The sequence below is a fragment of the Anastrepha obliqua genome, chromosome 2 (genome assembly GCF_027943255.1).
Source record: "Anastrepha obliqua isolate idAnaObli1 chromosome 2, idAnaObli1_1.0, whole genome shotgun sequence".
Classification (NCBI taxonomy): Eukaryota; Metazoa; Arthropoda; class Insecta; order Diptera; family Tephritidae; genus Anastrepha; species Anastrepha obliqua.
In genome coordinates, this window is record NC_072893.1 from 20,015,393 (window position 1) to 20,042,369 (window position 26,977).

At 34.3% G+C, this 26,977-nt stretch overlaps 4 protein-coding genes across 4 annotated transcripts in view; 2 read left to right on the top strand and 2 right to left on the bottom strand.

Annotated features, from left to right (window-relative positions):
- LOC129238636 (mpv17-like protein) overlaps nucleotides 1-4,901 on the top strand; it is a 39,657-nt gene extending 34,756 nt beyond the window's left edge. The window contains exons 3-6 of the mRNA XM_054873735.1: nucleotides 7-159; nucleotides 260-393; nucleotides 4,202-4,333; nucleotides 4,419-4,901. Coding sequence (XP_054729710.1) covers nucleotides 12-159; nucleotides 260-393; nucleotides 4,202-4,333; nucleotides 4,419-4,673 — 669 coding nt within the window. The 5' untranslated portion in view covers nucleotides 7-11 and the 3' untranslated portion in view covers nucleotides 4,674-4,901. The remainder of the gene's footprint in view (nucleotides 1-6; nucleotides 160-259; nucleotides 394-4,201; nucleotides 4,334-4,418) is intronic.
- Nucleotides 4,902-4,989: 88 nt separating this feature from the next.
- On the bottom strand, nucleotides 4,990-11,867 carry LOC129237158 (trypsin-like). The gene is made up of 3 exons (XM_054871659.1): nucleotides 11,734-11,867; nucleotides 5,342-5,738; nucleotides 4,990-5,286 (listed from the first exon to the last, which is right to left on the bottom strand). Exons 1-3 carry the CDS (start codon nucleotides 11,865-11,867, stop codon nucleotides 4,990-4,992), a joined length of 828 nt encoding a protein of 275 aa, XP_054727634.1.
- A 680-nt stretch (nucleotides 11,868-12,547) lies between these two features.
- LOC129237160 (trypsin) lies at nucleotides 12,548-13,622 on the bottom strand. The gene is made up of 3 exons (XM_054871660.1): nucleotides 13,486-13,622; nucleotides 13,019-13,372; nucleotides 12,548-12,940 (listed from the first exon to the last, which is right to left on the bottom strand). Exons 1-3 carry the CDS (start codon nucleotides 13,612-13,614, stop codon nucleotides 12,548-12,550), a joined length of 876 nt encoding a protein of 291 aa, XP_054727635.1. The 5' UTR covers nucleotides 13,615-13,622.
- A 5,908-nt stretch (nucleotides 13,623-19,530) lies between these two features.
- Nucleotides 19,531-23,621, top strand: LOC129238637 (uncharacterized). The gene is made up of 3 exons (XM_054873736.1): nucleotides 19,531-19,737; nucleotides 23,055-23,320; nucleotides 23,403-23,621. Exons 1-3 carry the CDS (start codon nucleotides 19,608-19,610, stop codon nucleotides 23,595-23,597), a joined length of 591 nt encoding a protein of 196 aa, XP_054729711.1. The 5' UTR covers nucleotides 19,531-19,607; the 3' UTR covers nucleotides 23,598-23,621.
- Nucleotides 23,622-26,977: the final 3,356 nt, after the last annotated feature.

Below are 26,977 nucleotides of genomic sequence, written 5' to 3' on the forward strand. Positions count from 1 at the left end.
TACTAGACAAAATGGTCGTACCGGCAACAGTGAATTTTCTAAAATCAAAATGGCGCCTATTCATTTCTGCTCATCCTCTGGCCAAAGGTGTTATCGCTTATTCGATTGTATGGCCCACGAGTAGTTTCATGCAGCAAACTATCGAGGGCAGAGAGCTCAGTAAGTCGTTAATTTTTTTTATTTGTATAATTTAATAGATGGTTTTTTTCCAAATTGTAATTAATTTATTGTTTTTTTTCGTCTCTATTTTGCAAAACAGAAGATTATGACTGGATGCGCATACTGCGTTTCGGTCTCTTTGGTGGCTGTTATGTTGCCCCCACCCTGTATGGTTGGTTGCGTGTCGCTTCGACAATGTGGCCACAAACGAATTTACGCATAGGCGTACTTAAGGTGAGTGATCGCATTTTGTTAATATAAATGTTTTTTGTTTTTATTTATTAAATATTACATTTCACGGATGACGAGGAAATTCATGACAAAGTAGAGCAAATAAAGTAATTAAAAGAAGTTTAGATAGATTACACACATCAGATTTTTTTTTAATTTAATGAGTCAAAATCCGCATTCTATTGCTGCAAAAATGTTTAAAATTTCGCTTATTTTTATAAATAATTAATTTCTGCGCTTAAAAGCCCACACTGGAAAAATTAGTACATAGAATTTGAATTATGCCTTAGTTGGCTCGATGGTAGGGTAGCAACCATTTTGAATTTTTTCTGTTTATCAGGCATCTTTTATCAAAACAAAAAACAGTTACTTTTCGGTGTTTGAAAAGGACTAAAAACAAATATTTTTTAGGAATTAAAAAAAAAATTTTTTTTAACAATTTATAAAGGATTAAAAAAATTTGGTTTTTGAAAAGGCTTAAAAAATGTTGTTTTTTAGTTCTTAAAAAATATTTAAAAAGGATTAAAACAACAAATATTGTTTGAGAATTAAAATAAAGAAATAATTTTTTAATTTTGTTTACGAAAAGGACTAAAACAATTGTTTTTTAAGAATTAAAAAAGAAAAACTTTTTTTAAGAATTTAAAAAACTTAAATTTATTTCTTAATTTGGTTTTTGGAAGGACTAAAAAATTTTTTTTAAGAATTAAAAAAAAAACAAAAATTTACTTCTTAATTTGGTTTTCGAAAAGGATTAAAAGAAATATTTTTTAAGAATTTAAAAAACAAAAATGCTTTTTTATTTGGTTTTTGAAAACAACTAAAAAAAAATTTTTTTTAGGAATTAAAAGAACAAAACTTTTTTTGTAACAATTTAAAAAGGATTAAAAAAAAAAATATTATTTAATAATTTAAAACACTAAAACTAATTTTTAAATTTGGTTTTAAACAGAACTAAAAAAAATATTTTTTAGGAATTAAAAAAAAATCTTTTTTGTAACAATTAAATTGGATAACAAGGATTAAAAAAAATATTTTTCAAGAGTTTAAAAAACTAAAATTTATTTTTTAATTTGGTTTTTGAAAAGGCTGAAAAAAATTGTTGTTTTCTTTTAATTCTAAAAAATATTTAAAAGGATTAAAATATTGTTTGAGGATTAAAAAAAAAACTTTTTAATTTTTTTTTCCAAAAAGACTAAAAAAATTGTTTTTTAAGAATCAAAAAAAAAGTTTTTTAACAATTTAAAAAGTATTTCAAAAAAATTTTTTAAGAATTAGAAAAACTAAAATTTATTCCTTAATTTGGTTTTTGAAAAGGACTAAAAAATATTTTTTTAAGAATTAAAAAAACAAATCTTTTGAACAATTTAAAAAAGATTAAAAAAAGTACTTTTTAAGAATTTAAAAAACAAAACTTTATTTTTAATTTGGTTTTTAAAAAGGGCTAAACAAAATTTTTTTTAAGAATTAAAAAACAAAACTTTTTTTAACAACTTAAAAAGGATTAAAAAAAATAATTTTTAAGAATTTAAAAAACAAAAATTTATTTTTTAATTTGATTTTTGAAAAGGACTAAAAAACTTATCTTTTAAGAATTCAAAAAACCAATTGTTTTTAACAAATTAAAACGGATAAACATTTTTTTTTAAGATATTACAAAACAAAAGTTTTGTTTTCAACAGTTTTGTATTAAAAAGGAAACTATTTCTTTTTGGTTTTTAGAAAGGATTAAAAAATAATTTTAAAAAATGGCTTTGCTCCAAAAGAAATATTTTTAAACTATGACTCTAAAGGATTTAATATCTCAATTATTTTTCACAGTTTTATAAAACAAACAAAAAATTATTTAATAAAACTTTAATTTAAATATAATTAAAACTTCAATTTAAAAAAAATATTCTCTTTAAAAAAATTATATTTTTTATTCAATCATTGTTTTTTGGATTTATTAAAATTGTTAGGGTAAAGATGCCAAAACATTTTTTTTTAATAAATAAACAAAAGATAATATAAACTTTAGTTAAAAAAAAATACTCCTTAAAACTTTTTTGAAATAAAGAAATTATATTTTTTCTTGAAATTTTTTTTCTTGTGATTTTTGAAAAACTCTTCTTCTCTTGTTTTTTTTATTAATAGGTTCATTTTGCAAACGCTAGTTTTATAAACGAATTCCCTAATGTTTTTCGTTTACGAATTTCAAAAAAAAAAAAATATTATTGTATATATATTTTTCAACAATAAAAAAATTATATTTATTAACAAAAAAAAACAAATATATATTTTAACAATTTTTTTATTGAGTTCAAAGTATTTAAATTTTTATAAAAAATATAAAATCAAAACCAAATCTTTTCTAAAAAACCAAAAGTTTTCTCACCCTTCAAATAAATATCAAAAATAAAACTATAAATTAATTGAAAGTGTAGCTCTGAGCTCTGCAAGCATAAAAACTATTTGTTTTTATATTTTGAGTGAAAAGGTAAATGAAGTTGTGTTCTTTTTAACTTTTTTTCGCGGTTTCGCAGAATTTATAGAGCAACTCAAAAAAGGTTTTGGTTTTTCGTGTTTGGTTTTTAAAATTTATTAAAAAAATTATTATATTATTTAAAAAATAATAAATAATATAAATTAAAAAAAACTTGTTTTAGCCACTTTTTCTGTTGCCTTCAAGGTGGTTAACTCTCTACAAAAAAAAAGAAAATAAAAAACTCAAAAACCAAATTTCGTTTTTAAGTTATATCTCACAGCTCTTCAAAAATCCTGTAAAAAGGAATTTTGTCTCAGACATCAAATAAAAACCATCAAAACCAAACTAATTTTATTTTTTGCTTAGTATCTCAGAGCTCCGCCAGCATCAAAAAATATTTGTTTTTATTTTTTAAATATAAAAATAAATGAAAAATTCTCGCCTTTTAACCAATTTTTTCTATCGGTTTCAAAGTGTTTTTAACTTGCAAAAAAGAAAACTTTAGTTTAGAGTTCAAAGCGCTTGAAAACAATTTTTTAAAGTGACTTAAAAAAAAATTATTAAAAAAAATTGTTTTTGGCTTCAAAGTCTTTAATTGTCTAAAAAACATAAAAAATCAAAAATATATTAATTTTAAATTTTTAATTAAAATTTTTTTATATATAAATATAAAAATAAATAAATGAAAAATTCTGTTGTTTTCCAAAATTAAAAAAAAAATTTGTTTTTGGGTGAAGCCCAAATTCTACAAAACATAAAAAATAAAATTTTAATAATAATAATAAATATAATATATATAAATTAATAATATAAATAAAAATAAATGAAAAATTATCTTCTTTTCCAAAATAATTTTTTTTTTTGGCTTCAATTTTTTTATTTTTCTACAAAACATAAAAAAAGTAAGAATATGTTTTTTAAATTTTTTATTGCAACATTTTTTAATAAAAATAAAAATAAATGAAAAATTATGTTTTTTTCCAAAATTAAAAAAAAATTTTTTTAGGCTTTAAAGTGTTCTACAAAACATAAGAAAATCAGAAATATATATTTTTTTAAATGTTTATTTAATTTTTTTTTAATATATTGTACATAAAAATAAATGAAAAACTCTCCTCTTTTTCAAAAATTCAAATTCTCCGTCATTTCTCTACGAGTATTGCCACGATACAGTTACTAGTGATGATGCTCGGTTGATTTCCGTCGTGTACCTTATTTTTAAGACGATTCACCAACTCTTTGTCATGAATATCCTGCTGTCCAAATATTTTTGTAAAACATAATTTTCGAAATTAAGTTAAAAAAGTGTATATTTATCATTCTTTTTTTTTATTCCCATTTCAGGCCATCGTCGAACAAATGTCGTATGCACCATTTGCCAGCACCAGTTTCTACTTTGGCATGACTATGTTGGAGGGCAAGGGAATCGATGCAGCGATTGCAGAGGTCAAAGATAAATTTCCCAAAACTGTAAAGGTGAGTTTCGAATATTAACCCATATTTACAAGCGGATGCACAATTTGTGTACAAATCACAACGAAAATTATTTTCTCTCTACCAGATTGCGATTTTCATCATTCCTGTGTTGCAAACGATTAACTTCGGCATGATTCCCGAACCCAATAGAATATTATTTGTTAGTTTTTGTAGTCTTTTCTGGATTACCTTTTTGGCGCACATGCAGAAAAATGGCTCACAACAACAAGAAAAGGAACAACCTAAACACAAACAACAACTGAAACAATTCCAACATCACTTGCCAGTACTCACGCAGGAGAGTTTGGTGCCAAAAGTACGAAATGCATTGGCGCTATAATGACTGAAATATAGTACATACATACACACATACATATGTGCATAGTACAGAGAACTTCATGCCCATATGCTACGGCACATATACTTACATAGTGATAAGGCCAAATACGTGATACGCTTATTAAACTGTTTTATACCTACTTGTAACGTTTGTACTTACATACATACATACTACCTACATACACGCATATATTCTGGGAATTTAAAAAACTATTTTTATACATACATATAATACATATTTATTTTATTCGATAAATTAATAAAGAGACTTCTTTTGATTCGCAAAAATAAAACATTCTTTTTTTATTAATTAATTATTATTTCCTCTGCTTGATGTGCCCCCATATCCATTTCGCATAGCAGGCGACATTGGTGAATATCCCGGGATAGGCGCCACATGGTTTTATGCTCCAGGAAACAATGCCGATTTGATGTTTGTTCAACAGCAATGGCCCACCGGAATCACCGCTACATTGCCCCTGCTTGGTGCCGTTACTTGCACCGGCACATAAATTTGTGCTATGCTGTAGCGATTGTGTTCGTTGGCGGCATTCAGCGGGCGCAAGTAAATGGAGTGCCACCTTTTGTAGTTGTTGCTGCAATGCGCCATTTGTCTAGAAATTAGTATTCAAAGTAATTAAATTTCTTCTACTCTCTCTGAAAACTAACCGCGTTGAGTCCCCAACCAACAAGCAGCAACGGTGGTTTTGTTTGTGTCATTTCTGTGAGATTTACCCCTTCGGCAAGCTCTACAGTATCTGTTGGGAGGCGCTGTGCAAGCTTCAAAAGTGCTATATCGTGTATGGCTATAGTGGCACTATACCCCTCATGCAGTAGTATCTCACTAACGTTTACGAATTTCGATTTAGGGTGAGTGAGTTGATTGGAGCCGTATTGTACAACCAACTTATTGGGGTCTTTGATGTACTTAAAGCAGTGAGCAGCTGTGAGTATCCATTGGGGTTGTATGATGGTGCCTGCACAAAAGTGTTGCAAGTTCGAGCGATGGCGCAAAGAAACCTGGGGAGGATAAAGAATGTTTTGAATGCAAAATCGAGTATGAAGTCTGAGACTTTAGAGTATTTAAAGTTGTGATGTAATAAAAGATGGGGAGTTAGAAGTATGTGGAAGATATTTACGCGAATTGCGTTGAGTTGTATTTAAGATTCGCCTGCCAGCTTTTAAAGATTTATCCTAGGATGAGAATTTCTTTTTCAAAAGTCAGGAAAAAAATATCTTTGAATGGCTAGGCTAATTTGGCTGATGCGAATTAAATATCAACAAAGTGTATCTTAGAAAAACATTCAAATTTTTACTAAACAAAAACAACTTTTTTTTGTAATATTTTTATTAAAAATAAAAAAATTTTTTTTTTTAATATTTATTAAAAATTAAAAATAAAATAAAAAATTCATAAAAAAAAAATAATTTTAATAATAATATTTTTAATAAAAATATTAAAAATACAAAAACTATTTTTTAAATAAATATAAAAATATTAAAAAAAAAAAAATAAAAACCTGTTTTTTTTAGTAAAAATTTTGTTGTTGTTCGTGGGTACACTCTATTGATATTTAATTCACAATTCTCAATTTTTTTATATTATAAAATATTTTTTGTTGTAATATTTTTATTTAAAAATAAAAACATATATTTTTCTAATATTTTTATTTAATAATAAAAAAATATATCATTTTTAATATATTTGTTTAAAAATTAAAAATATTTTTTTTAATTTTTTTATTTAAAAATACAAGAAAATATTTTTTTTTAATATTTTTATTTAAAAATAAAAAATAAAATAATAAAATTAAGTTCTCAAGAAAAACAATAAAATTTTTACTATAAACAACGATTTTTATTAAAAATATATATATATTTTCATTTTTGTTTACAAACATTTTTTTTTGCTCATTTAAAAAATATTTTTAGTTTTGTTCAAAAACTACTTTTATTTAAAACTATCTTTTTTTAATTAAAAAAAAATGTTTTGAATGTTTTTATTTAAAAATAAAAAATATTTTTTTTTATTTAAAAATAAAAAATATTTTTATTTAAAAATACGAAAAAATATTTTTGTTAAAAAAAAAAAATAAAAAAAATTGTTTAAGTTTTTTATCTAAAAATAAAAAAAATATTGTTGATAGCAAACCTCCCAGTATATGTATTTCTGCCATGAAAAGCTAAAAATATATTTGCCGTTCGGAGTCGGCTTGAAACTGTATTTGTGCAACAACATCTAGACGCACGCCACAAATAGGAGTAGGAGCTCGGCGAAATGCACAATTGTTTATCTTTGACTTTGTAAGCACTATTTAAGGAGCTGGATTGCTGAATATTGTTACCACATTTAGATAGGATAAAATTTATTTCGATAGCCAAGCATCGATTGAGATCTTAGACTCACTGATCCCAGGTCTCGAAATTATTCATAGAACATTTGACTCCACTTTCGGTTTAATCGGAAAACGACTTAATCATTGCATTTGCATTTCAAAAAAATTTTTGACTGATGAACTGGCTAGGCAGCACACCCTCGATTTGGTTTTTGTGAGAAAAGAGAGTGTTTAGGTTTGTTTCTGCTAGTTGCGGTCTCTGCTTGGGAGAGGAACGCAGGCAGTTACCTCAGGTTAGCTAACTAACTCTAGTTAACTCTTTCATATGTTCGGCGGCAGGGTCCTTTCAATCACGTGAAGATTGAGCCGGCCGAGCGAGCTGCTCAAAAAAATTAAGACGAAACCTCAATTTTGGTGCTGGACTTAATCGAGCATTCAGTCTGTGAGACTCAATATAATTTGAAATTCGTATTTTGGCAGCAGCTAGAAAAACCATGGTTGCGAAAAATGTTAGCGTCTGAGTAGGAAAATTTATTAAGTAGTTTGACGATTTTATTAAAACTTTGATAATTAATAGACGTTGGCCTTTTCCTGGATGCTAAGCTTAACTGGAAAAGGTATGCTGACGCAACCTTGTCCAAAGCGACAAAGGCTCTCATGATTTGTAAACGTCTAGTACCTGAGATTGCAGCCCAAGAATCCTGAGATGATAAGGTCACATATGGAGCGGTTGCTTGGGCATCGAGAGCAGCTCTGCCGATGGAGCGAGCAGCACTAACTAAGCTTCAGCGCTTAGCATTCGTGTATATCACGGGTGCGATGCAGACCTGCCCTACAGGTGCGATGGAGGTGATTCTTGAGCTTAATAAATCAGTCAAGCGTCCCCTTTTGAATGTTACCAGGGAAGACTTCGAGAGAGGAAAAGTGATCTCATCTTAAATCAAGGATTTACTGAGTCTACAGCTCCCACTTACCCAGCTACCCAGAGATGATATCACTTAAGTTATTGAACATCGAAAAGAAGTTCAGAATTGAACTGGGCGATAAGTAAAACTGGAGTACATCTGCATTTGAAAGAAAACTCCCGGAGTGTACCCTGCACTGGTACACAAATGGCTCAAAGTAACCAAAAGGCATCTGCACTGAAATATTTGGCCCCAGAACCAAGCGTTCTCTGCCGATGGCTAGTTTACCAAGCTTTTTCCAAGCGGAGATGTATGCCATCTGTCATGGGTGCAGAGAAAAACTTAGACAAGAATTCCCGGAATGAGCGAATTGCCATTCTGAACACAGCCAGGCGGTACTCAAGGTTCTGTCATCCTGTGAAATTAAGTCCTCACTGGTTTTGGAGTGTATTGAGAAACTGAACCTATTAGGAACGCTTAATCGCATCCGCTTAATTTGGGTGTCAGGACTCGGGAGTATAACTGGGAACGAGGTGGCGGATGCATTGGCCAGAGGGCCTGCGACCTCGTCATTAATAATATCCTAGCCCTTCCTTGCTATGGGACAACACACCACTAAGGAGAAGCTTAGGAGTGAAGAGCTAAGGTTAAGTAAAGTTCGTTGTCAGCAAACTATGGGGATGCTCCAGACAAAATCCTTACTGGAGGTATACTACAACCAAAAGCAGTTAAAAAACTCATAACCCTATCCAAATATGGAAATCGCCCACGGGTATCCTCAAAGGAAACTGCCGACCGTGCAGTCATCTGCATATAATCGGTCTACCCACTCTTGTCGCTTCTGCGACCAATCTCAGGAGACTTCAATGCACCTTCTTTCCTGGAATGCAGCGATATAGCGCGGAGAAGATTGAGATATCTCGGCCATCTGCAGCCAGAAGAAAGGCGCATGCGCTCAATCCAACCCAACTTTATCTTGAGTATAATAAGGGAACCGAGTCTGGATGAGGTACTGTGATGAGTAGAGCCACAAACGACCACGAGGCCGAAGTGCAAGCCTCAAGTCAATCTTTGACTAGGTTAATTAGGTTAAATGGCTGCCCTTGCTCGGGGCCCACTTGGACAAATATTCAAAATTCGTCCGTTGTGATGTCATACAGGGGAAACGAGAAAGGAGAAGTGAAATAAAAAGGGGCCTTAGGATTAGGGGAAGATGACCATGCACTTATGACGACCCCGACAGTGGCTGATTTACGTTCATAATTAGCCGTATCAAGTTACTGATGAACTTCACCAGATGCATGATATTTAACCCATCTTCGGCCGCTACAAGAATTCGACATAATTTTTCCATTTCCTTTTTAGTCAGTGCTTATAGGACCATAATCAAGAAAAATTAAAAAGAAAAAAAATTCTGACCATCGGTGTTTTAGATATGGACTGGTCGAAAAATCGACCGCTGGCCAAAAACCGTCAAATATATTAAAAAAAAATACAACATTTATGAAAAAAATTTAGCACACGAAGTCAATTTACTTCATTTTATTTCAAATACAAATATTTTTTTGTTGTTTTATTGATAGAAAAGTCAGCTTACAAATTTTTATGATAATCATCAAAATATTTAGTATGTAAATGAATATTGCATTTTTTTCAAGTAAAAATAGTATGTTTCTTGCGAAATTTTGACCGCCGAAATTTGTTTTCAATGCTTCTCATGACGGCGTGTATCCTTTCATTGATCCGAAGAAGGTTCGATGGACCTTCATCTCCATGTTCGTTTTCATACTCGTCCTCGTCCTTGTCGTAATTCAATAATTCTGTTGTGACTTTGGAACGAAAATCAAATTGTGATAGTGGTTTTATCTTTTCAATTTTTGCTATCATACAATGAAGTTTCCATGCATTGACCATTGCGTTACCAAGAGCATTTGTCCATATTGGCCACCACCATTTTTTTCCTTTCATACATATTCCATAATTTGCCACCGCATTATCATGGAGATCCACACCACCCATGCCATGATTATACTATTGAATAACTTTTGACTGCGGGATAGTGATAGTTTGTTTTTTCTTCCGACAATATCTTTTAGTGCTAATAATTGGATTGACTGTGGAGTTATTAGTTATAACATTGACCACAGCATTATCATTCCACCGAACAGTCAATATTTCTTGCTGATGATCAAGTAGTTGGTCAAATGTTCCTCGTATTTCTTTTTTTAAATTTCTCAAAGGAGAATCGCCCATTGTATTTTCGCGTATAGTACCAGTTGCAAAAAATCGACGTTCGTTCAGAAGGCACATTAGATGGTATGAAGAGAAAAAATGATGTGGCACTCAGGGTCAGATACGTTGGTAGTTTTACCGTGAGGGGTTGCTGCTCCCCCGTACAATGAACTAGAAAATAAGTACCCACTTTCAGAGCATAAGCACCATGTTTTAAACCCAAACCGGATTGGCTTTCCCTTGATAAACATTTTGTAAGAGTGGCGTCCGAAATATGGAATCAGCTGTTCGTCTATAGAGAGATTATGGCTAAAGACTCCAAAATGCATAAACTTTTTGTTGAGAGCATCAGTAATAGGACGAACCTTCGCAAAACGGTCTGCTGCGTTTAAATTCGTGTTGTCAGCGTTTGTACGTATACAAAAAGGATTGATTGCGTACCAATTTCAGAAAACATTTCTTCCAAAGCCAGAAAACATTTCTTCCACAAAGATACTCACTTCCATCTCTTTCAATAAGAAAAACATATTGCTAGATTTTGTTCTGTCCTACATGACAGTTCCTGGCCAGCGGTCGATTTCTCGACCACTAAAGTTTACGTCCATGAAACAGTAAAAATTATTGCAATATCGATATGTTACTTTTTTGATTCTCTTAATTTCATCTTTTCTCTTCACAATAAATTAGTAACAATTATTTGTTTTTTTTGTTTTTCATTATTTTTTCATCTGCACAAAAAATACGTAAAAATAGTGATAATATCATTCTTTTACAAAAATCTGCCCTGAACCTTTTTTTCTTAAAAAATTATGATCTAGAAATTAACTAAATTCCAAATTTAAAACTTCTGAAAACTGATCAATAAATTTACATTTAGTTTCTGAGATATTGGAGTCTGAAGTTGGTGGTCGAAAAATCGACCAGCTGCCGAAAATGGGTTAAACTCGCTATATCTGCAGTTGTAGCAAAAGAGTGAGAGTCCAGATGTCTAAATCTTTGTCAGACGAGAGCAGGGCAGCTGAGAAGAAGGTGTTCAGATAATTCCAGCTCGGCCTCAAGACAGCTTTTGCGGAACGGACTTGAGGCAATCCCAAGTCTCACCGCATGGACACCTAACGGACAATGTCCGGTAAGGATACCCACCAAACTCGAGAGTTGCGGCTTGTTAGCCGTAGGAGTTCCCTCGAGCATCCCCGATCTACCCGTGGCTAGAAGGATCTCGCGGCCTTGCACGTTTGCGCACTAGCCCAGCGCTCGCTGAGTTGACTCGAGGCCCATCTTTCCAGGAGCAGACTACAGGTGCTTAAAGGAACCCTAATCCTCTCATTTAGCGACGAAACCGTCTCCTAAGTTCTCTGTCTAGCCAGTTCAACAGCCCAGCAGTTTCTCTCTGACCGGCTGTGGCCGGAAACCCAAATGAGCCTGGTATCAAAGTATTTGAATGGAATCGAGAGAGAAGCCAGGCATTCCCCGGCCAATCTCGAACGCACAAACAATGAGCCCAAGGCCCTAATTGCCGCTTGGCTGTCGGAGTAAATATTTACTTCCTTAACACGTTGAGTGCCATGTGAGTCCAGGTTGGTCTCACAGTGCGAAGAGACTTTCAGGCCTCGTGGTGACACGGTGGTCTCGCGGTATAATGTGTGAGATTTCGGTTTGTGCTGATGCAGCTGCTTCATAGAGGCTATTAGTAGTCGTGTATTCACGCCATACTAGAGCCATTGCATTGTTTATGCTGCTTGGCCTATGGGTATGAGACCAATGTGGCATCATATGGCCTATTCAAAATTTCAAATATTCTATTGTATTATGTAAAAAAAAAATCGTGGCCGGACGAACCCCATTTTGTTGTATGGTGGCACTCAACGTGTTAACGATAATTACCGAAGTGAGCAACCAATCCTCTGCCAGGGCTATGCAATCTTTAACTATGCCTTATAGTTATATATCAGACACTTTGAATTTCAAAATGACTAAAAAATTTTCGAAATGGCTCTCACTCATCTTCTCCTTATTTAGACTTGTAACCAAAAACTATTTTGGTTCTCACCTTAGGTATACTTCTGAAGAGTTAACTCAGCATATTGGTAATGCAACTATTTTATTATCAATATTAACTGATCTCTTTTCTTTCCCTACTTTTTCTATTCTACCCTCCAATAGCGCCCCAATGGCAGCTTTCCCTCAACCTGCTTAGTGTTGTTTTTTTTGGCGCAGCTCTCCTGACCATACCTAAACTAATTTCTTGTAATCTATGCTATGATGAAGGTCTAGACCCATCTCGGATTCATTAAAAATACTTTTGTGAACTATTAAAGATATTTTTTGTGAAACATACAAATCCATTTCCGTTTTTCATTCTCACATTTTATTCGCATTAATCACAATAATATTTCATTCATTTACTGCCCTAACCCTTTCTTATTTCGTACTATAATGAGATTTCCCGTGGTTAATTCTTCCCACGACTCTTCACTTTCGCTCCAATCACCATCATCCCGATCATTGCCCATCGTCTGTGCCATCCAATCCACATAAGCGGAAACTTCGGTAAACACACCCGGATAAGGCGGGCGTGTGCACGGCTTGCGACTCCACGAAACAATGCCAACCTGCTGGCCATCAACCAATAGTGGACCACCTGAATCGCCGCTACACTGACCCCTACCACCCTCCGGCACACCAGCACAAATCGTCGTGGCATGCAGTTGAGTGCCATGGCGTTGACTGCACTCCTCATCACTGAATATTTGCAAATGCACCTTTTGTAGTTGTTTTTGTATGCTACCACCAGTCTGCAGGGAGGAGAGAAGCAAAATGGAGAATTGTTGAGTGAGAGAAGAGAGTAGCGGTTTCGCTTGGCTGTTACTCACCGCATTCAGTCCCCAGCCGATCAACACGGCGGGCGACGCATCCGCAGTGTCCTGTTGCGCTGCCGGCAAATGCACTGCACGCACTTTTGAGCCGAACTTGAGTGGTGTTTGCAGGCGCAGCAACGCAATGTCGTTGGCATGTAAATTTCCCGGTTGATAATCTTCGTGCACTACAATTCGACTGATATTCGACACTTTGGTGCTATTCGCATCCAACTGATTGCTGCCGTATTGAATATTCACTTGTTCCGGTAGGGTTTTCACCACACAGTGTGCGGCTGTGAGCACCCAAACGCGATTGATTAGCGATGCGCCACATTTGTGACGCCCATCGGAAGCGCGACGCAAGGAAACCTTTACCGAACGTGAAAAATAACTTTCAGTTTTCAACATTTCAGGAGCTTATCGATGCGTGTGTATAGTTTAAAACTACCACAAATTCCTCTTCCATCACTAATTTTACTCACCAAGAATGGAAATTCACCCTCATTAGCCTGTGTGCCATTAACGATTCGCGCGTAAAAAGCATCACTCCTGCAAATGACACTGAAAAGGCTTAACCCGTACAGAAGCAGCAATCCACTGATGCGCGTCATGCTTGTTGTGCTCGATTTATGACTGAATGCCGAATGCCATGCGCTTTGCTGTTAGAACTGGTTTATATTGCAATAAAAAAATATTACCGCTCGAGTTGCATTGCAGCGAATTTAGGTTAATTGTTGCAACATGGGGCGGAGTTGCGTATACGCGACCTTTGCCTGAATTGCATGGAAAAGTGATAAGAAAATATCGGCTTTTGTTTTGTTCTGTATAGTATTTTTATAAAAATGCACAATAGTGTAGAGTGGAAAACCAACTTCCAGTGAACTTATTTGCATATGAAAGCAATTTTAGAACGTAACACAAAAAAACAAAAAAAAAAAAACTTATGGAAGAACGATTTTCCATACTATTACAGGCATACATACATACACATACATACATACTTGTAAATGCGTATATATTCACGAAAAAACAACAGTTAACAGCTGTTGATTATGAACTGCACTTGAACATTTTCAAAATCAAGGCTAGTATTTTAATGGCAACCCGCTGGCACCACCCACACGGAAATGATTTGAATAGGAAATGGCACATTAGGGTATTCGCCGCAAACTTTCAACTTATTTGGTTGTTTTAGAGATTTACGTATGTGAATGGTGATTAATTGTCATTTCATAAAAAAATTCAAAATATACAGGGTGGTCTATCGCGCGTTTGACGTTTTCGACTTTGAAATTTTTAATTCGGCTATATTTATTATAAAAGACAAATGCAAATTTTTCTGTGAATTTGTGTTTCGTTAGAGAAAATAAATACTGCCATCAATTATCGGGTTGCCAACTAAGTAATTGCGGATTTCACTCATAGATGGCTTCAATTGAATTTTTAGGCAGACGTAGTACAAATGTAAAACACATTTTTGTTATTTGATAGTCGGCAATTCAGCTGTCAATCAGTAAAAAAAGTTTTTTTGATCGATTGATAATCAGAGTTTTCGTTTGGCGTTCGTTGAAAAATGGAAAATCAAAAGGAACTTTTTCGTCATATTTTGCTTTTTTATTTCCGCAAAGGAATCACCGCATCGCAAGCTCATAAAAAGTGATGTGCTGTTTATGGTGACGAAGTCTTAAAAGAACGGCAGTGTCAAAATTGGTTTGCCAAATTTCGTTCTGGTGATTTTTCACTCAAAGATGAAAAATGCTCTGAGAAGGGCCATCAAATTTTGTTTGCGGAATGAAATTTCGGCTGCGGAAACATTTAGCATGTTGCAAAAGGCATTTGGTGATTCGACCATGTCGCAGCAAAGTGTTTATAAGTGGTACAAAGACTTCAAAGAGGGTCGAGAACGTGTTGATGACTTGGAGTGCTCCGGACGACCATCGACGTCAACAGATGACCAACACGTCAATAAAGTGAAGGAGTTAGTGCTCAAAAATCGTCGGTTGACTGTTAAAGACCTTACTGATATGATCGGAATATCAGAAGGATCTGTGAAAACCATTTTGAAAGACCATTTGGGCCTACGAAAAGTCAAATTTCAGACCCTCAGGACAAGCTCAAATGCAATTACGGGAGATGAAACTTGGATTTATGCTTACGACCCTGAAACAACCGACCAATCAAGCGAATATCGTGCTAAAGGCGAGGCCAGACCGAAAAGAGCACGTCAAAGTCGTTCAAAAATAAAGGTCATGATGACAGTTTTTTTCGATTTTCGTGGTGTGGTGCACTATGAATACCTTCCACCTGGCCAAACTGTTAATAAGGAATATTATTTGAGCGTTATGCGTCGTTTACGTGAAGCAATTCGTCGAAAAAGACCAGAATTATGGGCCAACAACTCTTGGTTTTTGCATCACGATAATGCACCGTCTCACACTGCATTCGTTTTTCGTGACCGTTTCGCCAAAAATTCCACGCATATCGTTCCGCAACCACCGTATTCGCCTGATTTGGCTCCGTGTTGCTTCTGGCTATTCCCAAAACTCAAGAGACCACTCCGGGGAACGCATTTCGAGTCGATTGAGGAGATAAAAGCTGAATCGAAGAAGGTGCTGATGGCTATACTGGAAATGGACTATTTGGCATGTTTCGGGGATTGGAAAAATCGTTGGCATAAGTGTATTTCATCGAGAGGGGACTATTTTGAAGGGGATGAAATTGATTTACAAGAATAAGTAAAGATTTTTCATTTTAGAACCAAATTCACCTTACTTTTTGCCCACAGTAGTACATGTAATGAAAATCACTTTAAACAACTTGGCTATGTTCAAAAACTCGATACATGGTAAAGAAACGCATTTAACGCAACGCATGAACAGCTGCGATTTGCTAAAGAAACGTAATGAAAATGATCCATTTTTAAAATGACTCATAACTGGCGATGAAAAATGGGTTGCTTACAACAATATCAAGCGGAAAAGATCGTGGAGCAGGCCGGGTGAACCAACTCAAACAACATCAAAAGCTGATACTTATCAAAAGAAGGTTTTATTATCAGTTTGGTGGGATTACAAAGGAATTGTATACTGTGAACTCTTACCACCCAACCGAACGATCAATTCTGATGTCTATATTGAACAACTAACGAAATTAAACAATGCAGTTGAAGAAAAGCGGTCCGAATTGACAAATCGAAAAAGTATTGCATTCCATCATGACAATGCCAGTCCACACACATCTTTGACTACTCACCAAAAATTATTGGAGCTTGGTTGGGATGTTTTGCCACATCCACCATATAGGCCTGACCTTACACCATGTGATAACTTTTTGTTTCGATCTTTACAAAACTTCTTGAATGGTAAAAATTTCAATTATGATGAAGATGTCAAATCGTACCTGATTCAGTTTTTTGCTAATAAAAACCAGAATTTTTATGAACATTGGATTAGTATGCTGCCTGAAAGATGGCAAAAGGTCATTGATCAAATGGGCAATACATTACAGAATAGAGTTATTTAGTTCCATGAAAAAATGTTCTTTGATTTTCTAAAAAACATCCGCAATTTCTTAGTTGTCAACCCTATGGTATCGAATAGTATGGAACACAATTTCATTCAAATGAGTTCCACCACTGACTTTAATATGCGATCCCTAAATAATTCACTTTATCCTTTTGCAATTTTCGCAATATTTTTCAAGCAAATTTTTTTAGTTAATCTATATATATAAATGTGAAAATCTGTCCCTATGTTCGCTTATAACTCGAGAATGGCTGAACGGATTTATCTTATCTTGGTCTTGAATTATTCGTGGAGGTCTAGGGAAGGTTTTAAAGGTGAGAAAAATTCGAATAATTGCCGGGAAAATGGTCAAAACGTGGACCCGGGTAACCTTCGGATGTGTATGTACAATATGGGTATCAAATGAAAGCTGTTGGCGAATGCTTTAGTTCAGAGTATTTTTCATGCCGCTCCGTGACTAGGGTCTCGAGATAGAGACCAAAACGTGGACCCTAGAATGTGTTTGTACAATATGAATGTCAAATTGAAGCTGTTGGTGAATGCTTTAGTACAGAGTATTTTTCATGCCGCTCCGAGACTGGGGTCTCGAGATATAGGTCAAAACGTGGGCCCGGGTAACCTTCGGATGTGTATATACAATATGGGTATCAAATGGAAGCTGTTGGTGAATGCTTTAGTTCAGAGTATTTTTCATGCCGCTCCGTGACTAGGGTCCCGAGATAGAGACCAACACGTGGACCCTAGAATGTGTTTGTACAATATGGATATCAATTGGAAGCTGTTGGTGAATGCTTTAGTACAGAGTATTTCTCATGCCGCTCCGTGACTGGGGTCTCGAGATATAGGTCAAAATGTGGGCCCGGGTAACCTTCGGATGTGTATATACAATATGGGTATCAAATGGAAGCTGTTGGTGAATGCTTTAGTTCAGAGTATTTTTCATGCGGCTCTGTGACTAGGGTCCCGAGATAGAGACCAACACGTGGACCCTAGAATGTGTTTGTACAATATGGATATCAATTGGAAGCTGTTGGTGAATGCTTTAGTACAGAGTATTTCTCATGCCACTCCGTGACTGGGGTCTCGAGATATAGGTCAAAATGTGGGCCCAGGTAACCTTCGGATGTGTATATACAATATGGGTATCAAATGGAAGCTGTTGGTGAATGCTTTAGTTCAGAGTATTTTTCATGTGGCTCCGTGACTAGGGTCCCGAGATAGAGACCAACACGTGGACCCTAGAATGTGTTTGTACAATATGGGTATCAAATGGAAGCTGTTGGTGAATGCCTTAGTTCAGAGTATATTTCATGCCGCTCCGTGACTAGGGTCCCGAGATAGAGACCAACACGTGGACCCTAGAATGTGTTTGTACAATATGGATATCAATTGAAAGCTGTTGGTGAATGCTTTAGTACAGAGTATTTCTCATGCCGCTCCGTGACTGGGGTCTCGAGATATAGGTCAAAACGTGGGCCCGGGTAACCTTTGGTTGTGGATGTGCAATATGGGCATCAAATGAAAGCTGTCGATAAGTGCTTTAATGTGGGGTAATTTTCATACCTATTGATGACTAGGGTCTCGAAATATATGCCAAAACGTGGACCCACCATGTCTTTGCCCAGCGAAGCGGGCCGGGTTTGCTAGTTTTTTATAAAAAATGTAGTTCATTGTTTAACAAAATTTTATAAATCAAACTTCGAAATTGTACACAAAATTAAATATATCTCAATAATGGTCATCAAAGCGTTTAACTTTTCAATCAGAATCTTTATAAAATTTCAATTTCACCCATTCAATTTTAGTGTTTTAAAATATTTATAAACTTCAAGTCGCTCAAAAATCGATGTGATTTTTTGTTAGACAGTTCCTTTTTTGCATACGATGTTGAAAATTTTCTTCGATGCAAAGCATACAGTTTGACAAGAAAGTGTTTTGACATTCACTAATCTAGCGTAATTAAGACGAATATGTCTTAAGGAAGGCAGCTGCTCCAGACAACGAAGTTGTTTGTTGATTTTAGAATCGCTGGTTTAAAAAAGTTTTCAGCACATAAAAAATTAAAGAAAATATTTGGTTCTTATAGAAGTTTAAGTCATTCTTATAAGGAGCTTCAGACTGAGTTCGGTACCAATAAACTTTTTAACCCAGTATTTTTTAAAATATGCGTGCAATAAACTAAATTTTCTACTTATTAATTCAAAGAGCTCAATGGGAAGAGTTAAGTCAATGAAATGAATGAAAAAAATTTTTTTTTTTAAATCTAACAAACGTAGAAAACATTTCCGAATACCGACGTCCAAGTTCATCGAGCTGAGTATGAATGTGTCAAATTGTGCCTCAACAGCCTCAGTTGTAATTCCAACAGCCCCGTTCGACAGCTGATATTTTTGTGCTAAACAATGTGAGCTCTATAAAATAGATTTAAGTTTAGTTCACACTGTCATAGTACGTAAAATACAATCGCTAACCGATAAAGTAACTAAAGATGCTGCTGCAAACATTGATTGAAATTGTTCCGCTACTTCCTAGTTCTCATTTCTACGCTCGCTACTACTCTGAACATGAAGAGATGAGTAGCACAAAACGTGCGATCAATTATTTTACTCCGCTCCAAGCTACTTTTCGTTACTGCTAGTAGCTTAGTATCTAATAAAACAAAAACAAACACGGCTCAAATAGCAGCTATGGAAGTAGTAGTAGCGAAACAGAAGTGAGAGTAGTAGCGGAAGAGGGAGTGCACATGAATAATTTCGCAGTAGCGCTCTGGTTTACACCTGCTACACTACTCACCTCCTCAAGTTTAGAGTAGTAGCGAGAGCAGAGAAAAAGTTTTCGTTAATATTGCTGCCACGTATGTACATAGTTAATCCTAACCCTGGCTGCAAATATCCCTTTTATGCCACAACTTTGCGAGAATACCAAAAGTTATATAAAATGAAATAAATAAAAAAATTAGTTATTTTTAGTTTTCTTGCTTTTTTTTTGCATCACCAGAAGAACTGAAGTGCATATTGAGTATTAAAAAAAATCACAAAACTTTTGTATTAACTGTAATTGTCCAATAATTCAACGCAATTATGACTGCCATTTTGCAAAGTGTAAAAGCGATACTCCAGCGTTACCCAGTCACGCGCGGGATGCTCTCTTATAGTCTCATTTGGCCGACCAGTTCACTGATACAGCAAACCTTCGAGGGCAGAAGATGGCGTAAAGTATTTTCTTCAAAAAGCAACAAAAAACATTGTTATTTTTTCATGCCTTTTTATGTTTTACATCTTCCTTCTCCTTTACCTCTTTTTATTTTATGATAACGGCTTTCGTGAGAGCAATCAAACAAAGTAAAAGAGTGAAGTTCGGAAAGTTGGGAATTACTTTGCAAGAACAAATTGCTTAAAAAACGAGAATATTTTTTATATAATGGAAATGCATGACAACAACAACAAATAGCTTTAAAATGCATGACAAAAACAACAAATTGCTTAAAAACGGAAATATTTTTTGCATAACGGAAATGCATGAAAACAACAACAAATTGCCTAAGCCACGAGAATACTTTTTAAATAACGCAAATGCATGACAACAACAACAACAACAAATTGCTTAAAAAACGAAAATATTTTTGACATAGCGCAAATGCATGAGTAAAATTGTTTTAATCTGGGCCAAATTTCCAGGAATATAACATTACAACTAATCAGAAATTTTGCGTTATGAACTACTGCATTTGTAAATAAAGGGCTTTCCAATAAGAGGAGTTATTTTGATATTCAATCAATGGTTTCGTTGCTTGAGTGGCACGTAGCGCCGTCTTATTGACGTTGTCCAGATAAATACCACCCAATTCCGGCCATAAAAAATCGTTAATCATCTCTCCAGTTTCATTTTCGAAAAAGTAAGGTCCAATGACTCCGCCGGACCATAACCTGCACCAAACAGTCACACGTTGAGGAATGAGAGGCTTTTCAACAATAACTCTTGGATTTTCTGAGCCCCAGTTCCGACAATTTTGCTTGTTGACGAAGCCACCGAGGTGGAAGTGGAAATGGGCCTCATCACTCAAGATGATTTTCTGATGGAATTCCGGATCATTTTCATGCATTTCAACGACCCAATCAGCAAAGACTCGACGTTGTTGATGATCGGCCGGCTTCAGTTCTTGTGTTAACTGGACTTTATAGGCCTTAAGACCCAAATCCTTATGCAAAATACGGTGTAATGACGTTTGTGGAATTCCCAATTCCCAAGAACGACGAGGAATGGACAAACCTGGGTCTTCTTCAACACTTTCGGCTACAACAACAATATTTTCGGCTGTTCTTGAGCGACGTGCACGGGTTTTATTCTTCACATCACCACGTCCCAACAGTTCGAATTTTTTCACCAATTTCTGTATTGCGATCCGACAAGGTGCTTCACGATGACCCAAAAATGTTCGAGTTTTACGGGCGGTCTCTGCCAAATTTTCACCATTTTTATAGTGAATTTTAATAATTTCAATGCGTTGTTTAAGCGAGTATCGTTCCATTTTTATTAATGGCGCAGTTTCTACTTGTCAAATATGAAAAAATGACAGCTTGAAAAGTGACATCTACCGAAATAGCGGGCCATTCCAAATAACACTTTTCATTGGAAAACCCTATATAGAATTAAATTTAAATCATTTGAAATTGTTTCACCAAGAACTTAACCAGAGTTAAGAGCTGTGTTTAGTTTCAGAAACAATTAAAACAATTACTGCGGTATGGAAGAGTCATTAACATTAAATGTTTTAATAATATATTTGAAAAAGCAATTAAAGATTTTTTTAATAAAGAATTATTTTTTAGTATGAAAAAATTCAATTTTAATCAGCATTAACTGTGCCGGCAATCCCAATTAACACCGTCGTCAGTTTAGGTTGTATGTACGTACATACATTTGAAAACAAAGGTTTGATTATTTTCTGTACTGACGTCACTGTAAAATGTCATTTGTCAAATTCGCCAAAAACAAAATAATCGGAAGGCGTCGATTTCTGCATTCCTTACATCGTTCGCTATCGTCTCTGCCGTGGGTGCAAAAACAGTTTCATAGTAATTTTACGATGTAAATGTGATGTTTAACCGTAGTTAAGTGTAAACTGTAGTTAAGGTTTAATGGAAATAGAAAAGTAGTAATAGCGCAGTCGCACCAAATTTAGCGAAGTCCTCAACCATCTGTGTGATCCTTCTGCCAGAAAATTGTGACACACTGTTGGCGCTTCAAGCAGTAAGAAGGCGTTGTTCCTAAGCAACGACAGGTGGGCATTCCCACTACTTAGGACTGGTGGCGGCAAACTAATCACCTACCCTGTCAGACAGCAAACAGATTAACGAAACCAACGCAAGACTGAGTCTTGTCGAGGCCCTATGCTCCCGTGTGGAGTGATCATACTTCCAAGAGTAAGCGAATGCCAGAAGAACGCCTTTTTGGAGCTTTTCTAAAATATTTTTTACTTAAAAAATTTGATTAAAACTTTTGCACTTCACTCTTTTACTTTTTTAATCTAGCTCCAGTCAAAGCTACTTATATTTTGTGATTTAATTTTTTTATTTTTTTACTTAAATTAATTTATTAATTTAGTTTTAAATTAATTTTATTTATTTTTTGTAATATATTTTATTTATTTTTTTATTGAAAAATTTCATCTCCAATTTTAGTTTTTTCACTTTTAATTTATTTTTTATTTTATTTATTAACTTAGTTTTAAATTAATTTAATTTAGTTTTTGTATATTATTTTATTTTTAATATAATCTTGTTTGATTTTGTCTCTTTTTGTTTTAGTTTTTTTCAGTTTCGTAGCTCCAGGGAAAACCTTTCATATTTCGTTATTTAAATTTGTTTTATATTCATTTAATTTTAAATTCATTTTATTAAGTTTTTGTATTTAATTTTTTTTTTTTATTTGAAGAGAATTCATCGTAGTTTAATTTAATTTTTTCATTTCACTTTATTTTTTTTTTTCATTTCATTATATTTATTTTTCATTTCATTTTATTTTATTTTTTTATATTTATTCATTTAGTTTTAACTTAATTTTAATTAGTTTTTGTATATAATTTTTTTCTTATTTGAAGAGAATTCATCGTAGTTTATTTTAATTTTTTCATTTCACTTCATTTATTTTTTTCATTTCATTTTTTTTAATTTTTTTTTTATTTATTAATTTCGTTTTAACTTAATTTTTTATAGTTTTTGTATATCATTTTATTTTTCATATAATTTTATTTCTTTTTGTTTTAATTTTTTTTCAGTTTAGTAGGTCCAGGCAAAAGCTTTCATATTTTGTTATTTAAATTTGTTTTATATTAATTTAATTTTAAATTCATTTTATTTAGTTTATGTATTTAATTTTTTTTTTTATTTGAAGAGAATTCATCGTATTTTATTTTAGTTTTTTTCATTTCACTTTATTTTTTTCATTTCATTTTATTTCTTTTTTTTAGTTTTTTTTTTTGCTATTATTTTTTTAAATTTCCTAAAATTATTCCTTTTCTTTTCCAGCTGATTACGATTGGTGGCGTACGCTGCGCTTCAGCCTCTATGGCGGCCTCTTCGTTGCGCCAACACTTTACAGTTGGATTCGAGTTTCGAGCGCCATGTGGCCGCAGACCTCACTGCAAACAGCCGTTTTTAAAACAGCCGTTGAACAGATGTCCTATACGCCCGCTGCCATGACTTGCTTTTACTTCATAATGAGCCTGCTGGAAATGAAGACGGTTGACGAAGCGGCGGCGGAAGTGCGCAAGAAGTTCATACCCACATTCAAGGTGAAGAATACGGAAAATTGCTTATAAATGTCACATCTAAAATTTCATTCACATTTCGATTGCATTTCCAATGCTTCCATAGGTGGCGATGTCTATTTGGCCCGTTGTTGGTATTATTAATTTTTCCGTCGTACCAGAGAAGAATCGGGTGCCTTTCATTAGCGTTTGTAGTTTACTGTGGACTTGCTTTTTGGCCTACATGAAGCATCTGGAGCATCAACATGTCGACGAAATGGATAATTTATTTATATCGAAAGAAGCTAAGCTAAAAACTTAAATTGTTAGATATTCTTTTAGGTTAAGTTTTAGCAAAATTATAAATTTAAGACTTTAGAGGAAAATTGTATTTTATTTTCATGCGGAAATATTATATTAATAATTTTTTTATTTTTTAATTACAAATATTAAATTTAATCACTCCGTATTAAAAATTTAAAATTTTCATTAAAAAAATCTGCTTATTTGGGTGAGTAAGAATTCGATGATTTCTGTGATTTTTTCGACGATAGATCTGCCTGTGCGAGGTGCATCAGAGAACGTAAATTTCCTCTCCCTCTCATTTCTCTCCGGCAGGCACATTAACTTGTGGGGAAATAGTTTCTTGTTTTGCTACTGCCCAAAATAAGTAACGGGCCGGGACTGAACTTTCTATATGCATCTACGTTCTTTGAGGTGCATCTTTAACATCAAAAATACCTAAACGGCATCGACGAAACCAAAATTGCACGTATGTAATTAGCTGTTATGGTGCTCACACTCACCAACGTACATGTACTCCCGTATCAGCTGACACTATGAAACTAAATGTAAATGAATTCTCACCACCGTTCCGTTCCGTAGTATCGTAGATCGTTGTTTCATCGTGTACGTTTACGTTGGTGACTCTGAGCACCATTACAGTATCGGCACTATTGCCATCATTCAGTATTTAAAATGTAAAACTGTGAAATGTACCGAATTTTCTCTTACCTGACCCCCATTGTTAACACCCTGTAACTTATGCTGAAAACAGTGACCGACGTACGTAGGCCCCTACCGCAGCCCCTAACGAGCAGAAAACTGAGCAAAACTCATCCCGTGGGGAACCACTGCGTTCTTTTAGTTACATATTTACACAATATATCGGTTTGTGTGTGTTTGTGTTTGGTTGTATCTACACAATGTTGGCATTGACAGTTTTGCTTGCATACTTTTACACACATCCGCGTTATCAGTTACAATTTTTTATTGTTTAATAAACCAAAGCCAAAAACCAACAAATACATATAGTTCATTTATCTATAATTAACATTATTCAACAATGTTTTTAAGTTATTTTAATAAAAATTAAAATTTTTCTAAGTTTACTTTGTAAATGATTTCGAAATGTACTGTTGGGCAACACTGTGTGGTAAGAGAGCAATCAGCTGACAGGGTTCTACGGAAACTATTCAAATTCCTACGATAAAATCTGCGATACTTCGGAACGGCATGGAGAAAAGATTTTTAGAGGTGTACTACCTAGCAAACCGTTACTTGGTTTGCTCGTTAGGTATGGTGAAAAAAAATTTTGAGGGGAACTTTGGACTCTACGTCATCCGTTTTGTGTTTCATAAAATTTAGCTTTAGTTTAGTGAAACACAAAACGGATGACGTAGAGTTCAAAGTTCCCCTCAAAATTTTTTCTTCACCATAGCTAACGAGCAAGCCAGGTATCGTTCCCGTGACAGTCGGTTTTACGTTATCGGCTCGACCCGGATTTATATCCGGCCAAGGACTGTCACTCCAGCAGCAGTCCCCGTCCATGTATGGGGAATGTTTATGCTGCTACAACAACAACAGCAAACCTGGTATCTTTCATCCTTGACGGAACGAAAGAGTGGTGGGAATTCATTTACATGGGGCTTTCATTAGTTTCATCGTGTCAGGTGACAATTAATTGTTAACCCCTTAGCCTACACGATATCTACCAATTGCGCGAGCTATAATACGCAAGAAATTCGTTCGCGCGCCGTGCCATTCAACTGTTCAGCCGTGTACCCGAACTGGCGCAAAGTGTATACTTTTCGTAACATATATATTTCAATGCAACGAAAGGAATTGTGAAATAATAAACAATGTTTAGGTACAAATAGTAATTTTAAGATGTCTAGGAAGTAATCATAATCAATTGATCACAAAGTCTTTACCACGAGTCAGACTCGTTGTTTTCGCTTATGGCACAAATTCTTTACCACGAGTCAGACTCGTGGCTATAGGCTAAAGGGTTAAAAAAATCGAAATTTTTGAAAAAAATAGTTCGATCAGCCATGAGTTTTTTATGTTTTTCAAAAGCAATCTAAATTTTATTGAAATCTACCAAGCGATTTTTAAGTCACAGTGATCCCCAGTTAAAAAACATAGTTTTGAGAAAAACGCATTTAAAATTTTGCTATCGCTCCGGAGCGCCCTTTGTTAATTGTTAAATAACTCGAAAAGTATTTGTCGAATTCACTTCAAATTTTCACAAAATATTTTTAAGATATTATGCTTTAAGAAAATGCAAAAAAAATCCATTTTGTTTTTAATTCTGACTATCCCTAAACTTTTAAATAAAATGTAGCGATTTATAAGCTTTGCTTGTTCTATGAATTTTAAAAGGGCATTCGATTCTCCTTAATAAATCAAGTTGTGAGCCTCTCCTTCACGTTATGGCATCACATTCGAGGACCACGACAGGCGGTTCAACACTATTGGAACGACCGGGATATATATCCCGCCAAGGACTGTCACTTCAGCAGCATTCCCCATATATATATGGGGAATGTTTATGCTGCTACAACAACAACAACAACAGCAGGTTGACTGATGTCTCTGGGAACGAGTCGTCAAAGCGATCTGAGCCCTTTTGCCATATTCCGAATCCGTGCAGATGACTTCGCGGCATACCTTCACTTGCGAGAATGCCTGAGAGCACAGTATAAAATTCGTATTGCTATATCGTGTTGAAACTTATTGATTATACCCTCTCAAACAAATATATAAATATTTTCAGCAACAGCTTTTTTTAAGTATATTTCATTAAAAACAAAAAATAGAGGTTGTCTGTAAAGTCGGTTTACTGGCGATAGTTTAACGTGACAACGTCATAAGAAAATATTGATGGAATGGTTGCAATTTTCAAAAGAAAATTTTAATTTTATTTGTTTCATAGATATTTTGTATGGATATAAAGGAGGAGGTAAATGGAATTGCAATGGAATAGGTCAAGTTACATTTACACAAACGTGAAAAATGACAACAACATTGCAATGATAATGAAACATTTATCAAATTCATGAAAGATATCTTCAATTTCTATTGTGCATCAGACGTTAATAAGTCAACAACACTAAGAGGCAACATCATCGATTTGCCTTTTTCAAGACACTTTACACTCGAAACACTCCCTTTCATTTCCTACTTTTTCTATCATCGTCCTATTCTCAACAGAGAAATGGTTCATTACCATGCACACAGGAAGAAGGCATATGCAAATACAAGTATGTGAATTAATATACCTACATATGCGCATATACATACATATATATGCTCACTCAAGTAGGACAGAGCCAGATGTCGAACGTTGCCGTTCGTTTGCTTTGTCGTTCGTTCCGCGCTTTCGCTTGCAGTTCATTCAATGCAATGAGCAAGGTAACG

Bases quoted from the DNA above. Each gene is read 5' to 3' on its own strand.
- LOC129237158 (XM_054871659.1), bottom strand. From the start codon at position 11,867: ATGGCTCTAGTATGGCGTGAATACACGACTACTAATAGCCTCTATGAA. The intron at 5,739-11,733 runs GTGAGACCAACC...CTAAAGTCTCAG, and splicing joins CCTGAAAGTCTCTTCGCACT to ACTTCATACTCGATTTTGCA. The intron at 5,287-5,341 runs GTTAGTTTTCAG...ACTAATTTCTAG, and splicing joins TTGGTTGGGGACTCAACGCG to ACAAATGGCGCATTGCAGCA.
- LOC129237160 (XM_054871660.1), bottom strand. From the start codon at position 13,614: ATGACGCGCATCAGTGGATTGCTGCTTCTGTACGGGTTAAGCCTTTTC. The intron at 13,373-13,485 runs GTGAGTAAAATT...CGTTCGGTAAAG, and splicing joins AGGGTGAATTTCCATTCTTG to GTTTCCTTGCGTCGCGCTTC. The intron at 12,941-13,018 runs GTGAGTAACAGC...TCCTCCCTGCAG, and splicing joins TCGGCTGGGGACTGAATGCG to ACTGGTGGTAGCATACAAAA.
- LOC129238637 (XM_054873736.1), top strand. From the start codon at position 19,608: ATGACTGCCATTTTGCAAAGTGTAAAAGCGATACTCCAGCGTTACCCA. The intron at 19,738-23,054 runs GTAAAGTATTTT...TTTCTTTTCCAG, and splicing joins CTTCGAGGGCAGAAGATGGC to CTGATTACGATTGGTGGCGT. The intron at 23,321-23,402 runs GTGAAGAATACG...ATGCTTCCATAG, and splicing joins AGTTCATACCCACATTCAAG to GTGGCGATGTCTATTTGGCC.